At 38.2% G+C, this 9,926-nt stretch overlaps 1 protein-coding gene across 1 annotated transcript; it reads left to right on the top strand.

Moving 5' to 3' along the window:
• The first annotated feature begins 296 nt into the window (after positions 1 to 296).
• On the top strand, positions 297 to 1,273 carry LOC102393138 (olfactory receptor 2A5). The gene has a single exon (XM_044947217.2). The coding sequence runs from the start codon at positions 341 to 343 to the stop codon at positions 1,271 to 1,273; it is 933 nt and encodes a 310-aa protein (XP_044803152.2). The 5' UTR covers positions 297 to 340.
• Positions 1,274 to 9,926: the final 8,653 nt, after the last annotated feature.

The raw sequence follows: 9,926 nt of genomic DNA on the forward strand, positions 1-9,926 counted from the left end.
AAATAAAACGATTAGTCATTATGGAGAACAATTTATTCTGTGGCTGCCATCTTGACTGTATGAGTATAAACTTTGCAATCAGAGTTACATAAAATTCTGTAGAAATGGAAATAATGCATGACACCCTGTGTTCACTGATTCTATTTATGGGAGCCTTTCTGCTTTACTGTGGATTAAAAGACTTGACATGATGAATCTGAAAACGATTGTTAGCTGAGTCAGCACACAGAGCACGCCACAACTTCCCTCTTGCTGTTAATGGCTAATCCAGACCCGCCTTTGTTTCTCAGCCCACAGGCACTGCAGCAGCTGTGATCAGCACCAGCCCTGCCACCAGGGCATGGCAGAAAATCAGACATGGGTCACAGAATTCATTCTCCTGGGATTTCCGCTCAGCCCAAGCATGCAGATGCTCCTCTTCGGGCTCTTCTCCCTGTTCTATGTCCTCACCCTGCTGGGGAATGGGGTCATCCTGGGACTCATCTCACTGGACCCCAGACTGCACACCCCCATGTACTTCTTCCTCTCACACCTGGCCATCGTTGATATTTCATATGCATCAAACAATGTCCCAAAGATGCTGGTGAACCTTCTGAACAAGAAAAATACTATCTCCTTTGTCCCATGCATAATGCAGACCTTTTTATACATGGCTTTTGCACACACTGAGTGTCTCATCTTGGTGGTGATGTCCCATGATCGGTACGTGGCCATCTGCCGCCCCCTACATTACTCTGTCATCATGAGCTGGAGAGTGTGCACTGTTCAAGCTGTTGCTTCCTGGACATGTGGCTCCCTCCTGGCCCTGGTCCATGTGCATCTCATCCTAAGGCTGCCCTTCTGTGGGCCTCATGAAATCAACCACTTCTTCTGTGAAATCCTGTCTGTCCTCAAGCTGGCCTGTGCTGACACTAAGCTCAACCAACTTGTCATTTTTGCTGCTTCTGTGTTTGTCTTAGTCGGGCCCCTCTGCCTGGTGCTGGGCTCCTATGCGCGCATCCTGGCCGCCATCCTGAGGATCCAGTCTGCTGAGGGCCGCAGGAAGGCCTTCTCCACCTGCTCCTCCCACCTCTGCGTGGTCGGGCTCTTCTTTGGCAGTGCCATCGTTATGTACATGGCCCCCAAGTCCCGCCACCCTGAGGAGCAGCAGAAGATCCTTTCCCTGTTTTACAGTCTTTTTAACCCCATGCTGAACCCGCTGATCTACAGCCTGAGGAACAAAGAGGTCAAAGGTGCCTTTAGGAGAGTGCTGTGGAAGGACAGGCTAATGTGAAGGATGCCAGGGAGAGTCCTGAGGGTGGGAGGTTTGTTCTCTGTAAGATTTGGGAGAATGGCACTGTACATGCCTTAAAATCTCGTGTCTTAAATCTCTGGCATTAAGAATTTATATTGATCAGATGCTGTTCCTAACCCCTAAACATGGAGTTCTGTGCAGACCACAAACATGAGCAGAAGGTCACGGAGAATACAGGCCATGAGAGAAGAATCATGAGGTGGTGAATGCATGGCAGAGAGCCATCAATTCTCAGGGCCACTTCCCAACACTAAGGTCTAGTTTCTTTTCTTTTGAGGTTTTGTTGTCTCAGATCTCTTCTTAAATTCCGTGACGGTGTCCTTCTCCCTTATAAATATATGCATATGCTAGGAATGTCATAATAAATGCTGCTACCTCTAACAAGACAGAATAAACACTGACCTTGGTTAAGCAGGATCCTATTGGGAAATGCAGTAAGAACTATAGAAAGAGCCAACTACTTGGTCTGGAACTTAAAATCTAAGGAGGATCCATGTGTTCTGAAAAATCACCTGAATCTGAGCCTAATGAATTTATTTGTGTGAAAACAAAAGCTTAATTTTGAGAATTTTTGTGATATGGAAGACAAAAAAATATGAAGATCTTTGTTTTATTTCATTTAAGTTTGCACCATTTAATTAGAAAGAGTTTGTGTTTAGAATAACAGAGTCTCATGTTTATATGAGAGTTACCTTTATAGGGAGAGTTACCTTTTTCAGAGTTCAGGTTACAAAACTGGGAGTAGGTGACAACTGACCCTTATGAAGAAATATTATGGGGTTTAGACAATATTATAAAGGAAGTATCAAGAGGGGCTAATAGCTTGACATAATGTTGTAGGCCCACATTTCTTGATAAAGTCTTGCAGGAACCTCAACACAACTCCAAAGAGTGCCTGCTCCACATGATATAAGTCACATATTCTGGACCCAAGTGATCAGAATGATAAGGGAAGATTTATTTCCTTTTAACACAAGTTCAGGAACTAAGTGGCCAACACAGTAAGGCAATGGTGATTTGTTCAACACAGAAGGAACGCTATCTTTTGAAATTTCTTCTCTTCTCTTTTCTTGTAGCATCACATGACATTCGAGTGTGTGATATATGATGATGGTATGATTATCTTTCTGTAGATCTATGTTTTCACCCTAATTCTTTCTTGAGTCATTTCCATTGTATATCTTTCTTCTCCTATGAAATTAAAGAATCAAAGAGGAAACTTTTCCCTTCCACCTTTTCTCCTAAAGCACTGTTCTCTGCTTGGTTCCCAGAAGGCTCACCTACTGACTCTTCTTATTGACTGTTCTGTTCATTAATTAATTTGGGCAAATCATTTTGTCTCTGGCCATTATCTTAGTCTTCTTACCCCAGCAGTATCAGGAAATTGCCAGCCCCCAGAAATCCACATTTACTCCAGTTCCCTCCCCACCCAAAAAGACTAATGTGAATAAAGAGATAAACATTAGCTTTAAATGTAACTTTTAAAGCACTATGTAATTATTATGTATCCTATTTTAAAGGTAGGAAAAAGCAGGTTAATATTTTCATAAAAATGACTTTTTAAGTATAACTAGGAAAATTATGTTCTCTGAAACATGTATGTGAGTGCTCAGTCATGTCCTACTCTTTGCAACCCCATGGACTGTAGCCCACCAGGCTCCTCTGTCCCTGGGATTCTCCAGGCAAGAATACTGGAGTGGGTTGCTATGCCCTCCTCCAGGGGATCTTCCCAACCCAGATATCAAACCCACGTTTCTTAAGTCTCCTGCATTGGCAGGTGGGCTCTTTACCACTGGTGCCACCTGGGAAGCCCCCAAATATGTATACCTTATATTAAAAGAAGAGGAAGAGGAAAATATAGTATAATTTGCCTCATACAAAACATAAACCATTGATTTGAACTCAGAATTTTTCTGTAAGGACTCATTAGAAAAATCAAGGGATTTTATTCACTCTTGTGTCAGTTCAAAAATACTTGAGAAAGAATTGACCAATCTTGTATGAAGGTAACTGGGGTAGATGAATTATGAAGAAATATGCTGTATCAAGTCTGAGGAGTGGCTCTGACTAAAAAAAAAAATGCAACAAAACTATTTCGTTAATAAATTGCATAAAACGCTTAAATAGATGAGAGATTACTATGAATTGTTTTAATATTTGTGTTATGAGATTTTAATAAACAAATTATATTTTGTTGTGATCCATTATATATATTTTATTTTAACACTTGCCATAGTTTTGAAAAGGCTGAGGGCAAGAGGCAAAAAGGATACATTTACTTGATGCTTAGGATTCTTCTGGATGTTTCCCAATATTATTCTACTCACCTTTCACCCTAATACTGTAAAGTAGATTTAAAAATTTATTGAAGAATATTTGCTTTACAGTATTGTCTTAGTTTCTGCTGTGCAGAAAAGTGAATCAGATATACATGTGTGTATATATATATATATATATACCCTCTTTTTTGGATTTCCTTCCCATTTAGGTCACCACAGAGCACTGAGTACAGTTCCCTGTGCTGTTACAGTAGGTTCTCATTAGTTATCTATTTTATACACAGTATCATTAGTGTATATATGTCAACCTCAGTCTCCCAGTTCATCCCCCTTCTCATTCCCCTCTCAGTGTCCACATATTTGTTCTCTAGAAAAATTGCACAGATGAACCTATTTACAAAGTAGAAATAGAGACACAGACGTGTAAAGAAGGTATTATTTTCTAAAGTTTGGAGTGATTTAGTAACTTTCTCACACCTCACCTCACAGCCAGTAATAGGACAGAGTTGGGAGTTTAATATCATTGTACTGATTTCAAACCCACACTGCTTATTAGTTTTCTTCCTGAAACATCACCAATTTTACCTGAACCTGTCTTAGGCTTGGCATCTGCATGACAGCAGTGTGGCAAAGGAATATATTATAAAAAGAGTAGAATGGAAATCTAAGTGATCACACAGTAAGGTTATATGCTGATAAAACCCATGATTTAAAATCTACATTGTTTTGGAGAAAGTCTCATTCAAATGAGGTTGAAGAACAGTGCATAGGAGCCTGGATCTAAAATGGTTTTCATTGCTGTTGTTCAGTTGCCAAGTCATGTCTGGCACTTCATGACCCTATAGACTGCAATACATCAGGCTTCCCTGTCCCTCACCATTTCTCAGACTTTGCCCAAGTTCATGTCCATTGAGTTGATAATGCCATCCAAACATCTCATCCTCTGTGGTATCCTTCTTCTCTGACCTTCAATCTTTCCCAGCATCAGGGTCTTTTCAGATGAGTTAGCTCTTTGCATCAGGTGACCAAAGTATTGGAGCTTCAGCTACAGCATCAGTCCTTCTAATGTTAAGGACAGAGGAAGGGTATTCAGAGTTGATTTCCTTAAAGATTTACTGGTTTGATTGCCTTGCTGTCCAAGGGACTCTCAAGAGTCTTCTCCAGCACCACAATTCCAAAACATTAATTCTTCAGTTCTCTGCCTTCTTTATGGTCCAGCTGTCACATCTGTACGTTACTATTGGAAAGACCATAGCCTTGAGTATACAGATCGTTGTCGGCAAAGTGATGTCTTTGCTTTTTAACTGCTGGGAGAAGATGAAACTGTGAGAAAACGTCTACATAAACTGTACACTCTGTATGTAGTGGCATTTGCAGAAGGATTCATGAGATAGCATCTAGGATAGGAAACACATACAAAAATCATCTCTCTGTAGTCTGTAGCTTTGTTACATTCACTTCCCTACCCACAACTAAGACTTCTCACCAACTGTGTATCTAGAATAGCTCTACTAGGGAGTTTCAAGTTCTACATGTGGAAATATACATTCAGTGTTGTAACTTGCACATTGGTTGAAATTTCAGCACTTTTAGAGGTTTTCTCATTGTATAGCTTTCTCTGTCCTTAAGATTGCCTGCCAAAAATTGCTGTGAGATTAGAAGAAGAATAAATAGATGAGCAAATAAACAAATGAACAGATAAAACTTTTAAAAATACTATCAATATTTAGGCTGGAAAAAAGAAATAAAGAGCTATTTTATGCCCCTTTTTATCCTTTGCCCCACAGAATATCCTTTAAGAGGTAAAAGTGGTAGTTTATTGCTTCCCTGGTAGCTCAGCTGGTAAAGAATCCACCTGCAATGCAGAAACTCCAGTTTGATCCCTAACTGGGAAAATCCCCTGGAGGAGGGCATGGAAACCAATTCTAGAATTCTTGCCTTGAGAATCCCCATGGACAGAGGTGCCTGGTGGTCTACAGTCCATGGGGTCACAAAGAGGTGGACACAGCTGAGCAACTAAGCACAGAGGGAAAAACTAGAATCAATAAGTAGGTATACAAGGAGATGGAATAAAAATCCATGTGAGAAAATGTTTTCTAGCATTGCAAGTTACCCAGCAATTATATCTTATTAATTGGTGTGCAGTCTTCCTATAAATATACAAGCAGAGGGTGAATGAATATACCTGGATTGAATGGATATTTGGAATATATTCTCTCCAATGCCTCTTCAGTCTTAAAAAATTTTGTTATTTCACAATAAGTTTTTAAATTTTATTTTTCACTGTGGGAAAACTCAAATTGATTTTAAACAACCACTAGAGATTTTTAAATGGTAATAGAATTTGTCCATGTGAAAGTCCAAACTACTTCATTCTTTCAATTATTGAGCCAATTCATCAAAAGAAAATATTGTAGTGGGAAAGAATGGTTGTATAAGCTCCATACTGGTGGTTCTCTTACTTTAATTTTTACACTGCCACCATACTTTATTTCTGAATGTAGGTGGCTTCACATTTTAAAATACTAACTCAATCTCAATCATAGTAGCTCAAAGACTTTTGCTTCAAACACAGAGCAGCAACAGATAAAGTATGAAAAGAGAAAATTAAAAAGACAAAATCAGCCTGCAAGGTAAGATAAACATCTGTGTGGACCAGAAAGAAAGCATATAAATGACCTGTAAATGATGCTAACACCGTGGGTTTGCTGGCTGAGCCTGAAAGCTGTCAGGAGAGGCAACATCTTTTCTCTTAGAAACAAAAGATACTGAACCACTCCGTGTGATAATGAGTAACTTGGGTCAGGCTTCTTCCTTGAAAATAAGGTATGAGGAGGGCAGGAAGGAATCACTCTGTTTGTTAATGGAGCTCAAAAAAATTTTTTTTCCCAAAACAGCTTCACAATATAGCCTTAAGAGAATTGCAGGATAAGAATGTCAGAACCTCCAGGCATAAGACTGCAGCCTGACATGGAATCCAGCCATCCACTCTGTCTGTGCTGGATCTCTGATATACTGAATATCACCTAGGGAAATAATCCTAAACCGTTAATATAGGATCTAAGTCTGGATATGATGGCTTATAAATTAAGCTAAGACAGTCTGTAATCTTCTATATGAGAGAGAGAGAGGAAGGAAAGGAGGAAGAAAAGGAAGGAGGGAAGAAGAAAGGAAGGAAAAAAGAAAGGAAGGGAGGAAGAAAGAAAGGAAGAAACTGGTCTGAAGAATAAGCTTTGAATCTATTTTCATGACTTGAGGAAATCAGTGCTGAGAAAAACAGCCAAAAACATCAACTGTAATACAAACTCATTTCTAATGATATTCATTTTGTGACATAAGGAATGAGCAATTTGACAAACACCTTATATTTGTATGTTTCAAATGCATAAACAGACTTTTTAAAGCCCTGACAACTGTTTTAATTGACCAGGGAATTAAAAAGATTAGAAAATAACAAGTAGATTTCAAAAAGAATCATTTAAAAATCTTAGAAGTAAAACTGTCATCCCTGAAATAGAACAGAAAAAAATCAACAAACAGGATGAATTCTAGACTGAGCACATTAGAAGAAAGAGTTTGTGAAATAGAGGATGTAAAGTGAAAGTATTAGATACTCAGTCATGTCTGACTCTTTGTAACCCTGTGGACTGTAACCCACCAGGTTCCTCTGTCCACGGAATTCTCCAGGCAAGAATACTGTAGTTGGTAACCATTCCCTTCTCCAGGAGATCTTCCCAACCCAGGGACTGAACCTGGGTCTCCTGCATTGCAGGCAGATTCCTTACCATCTGAGTCACCAGGGAAGCCCAAAACAGAGGATACTAGTGAACAATTTACTAAAAATGCAACATATTATTTTTTAAGAAAATTGAATAAAAATCATATACAAGCTAGACTGAAGTGCAATATTCATTTATCTTATAGGAATTCCAGAAGGAAGGACAAAATGAGGCAGAACACTAGTTGAATATATCACTCTTGAGATTTTTTTTTTCTGATTGATGAATGTGTGAATTCTCAAATCGAGACAGTACTCTGAGTATCAAACAATGGTGAAGAAAAATAAATCCATGTCTAGACATATTATGCATAATTAAAGCTCAGAACATTAAGGAGAAGGAGAAAACTTACAAAAGTTTCAGAGGAAATAATAGCTACAAAAGAATAACAGTTAAAGTAATAGCAGACTTCTCCTCAGCAAAACAGATGGCAGAAGAGATTTTTTAAAATGATGAGGGAAATGTCGAATTGTGTGTCAAATGAAACTTGAACAATTGAATAATGATTTTTATGTCCTTTATTTAAGGGAAAACAACCCATGGATTGGAGGAATGCAGTGCCTCATAAGCAGTGGAGCACTGTTCCCAAAGGATTTTGGACAAGAGCAAATTTTATAAAGTGTTGGAAGAGGTCATATAGGAACAGGACTTGATTGGCCAGGAGGCTGGGGATTTCTTTATAAAGATGGCAGGTCCTATTTCTTAGGGTAAGGTAAGCCAGCTAAAGCTGAGTTGTAGGACTGCGATTAATGTATGTTAGGTCTCCTTGACAGGTGCTTCCCATAAGTACAGGCTGAATTAGGTTTATTTTGTGGTGTGTATCAGGCCACTGGGGTAGCCTACATTCTGTGGGTCTTGATACACAAATTAACTTTATCACAAGAGTATGGTAGTGAGGGGGCTTCCCTGGTGGTTCAGACAGTGAAGAATACACCTGCAATGCAGGAGACCTGGGTTTGATCTCTGGGTCAGGAAGATCCCCTGGAGAAGGGAATGGAAACCCACTCCAGAATTCTTGCTTGGGAAATCCCATAGACGGAGGAGCCTGGTGGGCTACAGTCCATGGGGTTGCAAAAAGTCAGACATGACTGAGCAAATAACACTTCACTTTCATAGTAGTGAAGAGGTCCAATGGGATGAACCTTATCAAGAAGGCAGACTAAGTACAGTTTTGAGGAATTCTATTTTTCTTTGGGAGGCATTAATTCATGGTGGAGGATTTTGCCTTTCATTAGAGGATGGATTTCGTTGACCACGAGAGCAATGATAATAACAGCATTCAGCTCTTGCCTTGAATGGATAACCACCCAGTTAATATCATCAAAAACCTTCAAGGAAAATGAGCCCAAAGAAAGTGAAATTTATAATCCTAAAATAAAATATGTTGTTCTCATTAACCTGTTAGATATGCAACAAAATCTGTCAGTGTAGGCTATGAACCTACAGAAAATATAGTTGGTGGAAACCAGGTGTTGAAATGAGGATTTATGAAGAATATAAAAGAAGGCAAAAACTGATCAAAAGAAAAAGGGAAGAGAATAAAAAGCATGAAAGGAGTTCTTGCCCTTGGCTGAACTTTGAATCACGTAGAAGCTCTGGAAAACCTGTGGGCACCCACAGGCTAAATAAATCAGTTTCTGGTGATGAGTCCTAAGTGTCAGTAATTTTTAAGGCTCCCCAGGTACAAGATTTTAGAACCATGACTCTAATGAGAATATATATCACATTAAAATTAGTATAAACATTGCAAAAATCAAATGTATTAAAAAAAACCCTTTAGATTTTCAAAGAATCAACATCACTAGAACTCATTATTTTACCACAATACATTTAAAATTAACAAAGAGATAATACAAATATTTGGAAACAAAAAATATACTTCTGCATAATTTATGTTTTATTGACAATGTTAATGATAAATTTTCTGAATAACAAGCAAGATGTATAACTAAAATGGTATTATAAAGTGCAAATCATTTTTAAAAACCACACAATAATCAGTTCAGGAATATACAATGACCAAGAATTAAAATAAAGAGAGAGTATAGCTTATTTAAGAGCAGACTTTACTTATAAAGTAAGGAATTATAAAGATCATTAAAATAAAAACCTAGTTCTTTTTACAAATGTCACTAAAATAGATTGATGACAAAAGAGGGAAAAGTTCTATATATACAATATTAGTAATAAAATGTAATATGACCCCAAATAAAAAATTTTAAAATGATAATATCAATATAGGGAGCAATTTCTTTCCAATATGTGAGGGTATAATTTAGACTCTTGTCACCAATAAGCCTTTAACCAAACAGATTTGATGAGGAAAATCCTATTTCAGACCTGTTGCAGGTCATCACTCTCAGGGTAAAAGATAATTGCTCTATTATTTTCTTAATTTGTTGCTGTGTACAATAAAACAACTCTAATTTAGGAAATTATATTCTACCTACTTTATTATTTGAATATAGGAATGGTGTTTTTGTTCAGTTGCTAAGTCGTGTCTGCCTCTGCCGCACCATGGACTGTAGCTTGCCAGTCTCTTCTGTCCATGGGATTTTCTAGGCATGAATACTG

Source organism: Bubalus bubalis, chromosome 8 (assembly GCF_019923935.1).
Source record: "Bubalus bubalis isolate 160015118507 breed Murrah chromosome 8, NDDB_SH_1, whole genome shotgun sequence".
Classification (NCBI taxonomy): Eukaryota; Metazoa; Chordata; class Mammalia; order Artiodactyla; family Bovidae; genus Bubalus; species Bubalus bubalis.

What these genes read in the sequence shown, in the direction of transcription:
- LOC102393138 (XM_044947217.2), top strand. Translation starts at nt 341, where the DNA reads ATGGCAGAAAATCAGACATGGGTCACAGAATTCATTCTCCTGGGATTT.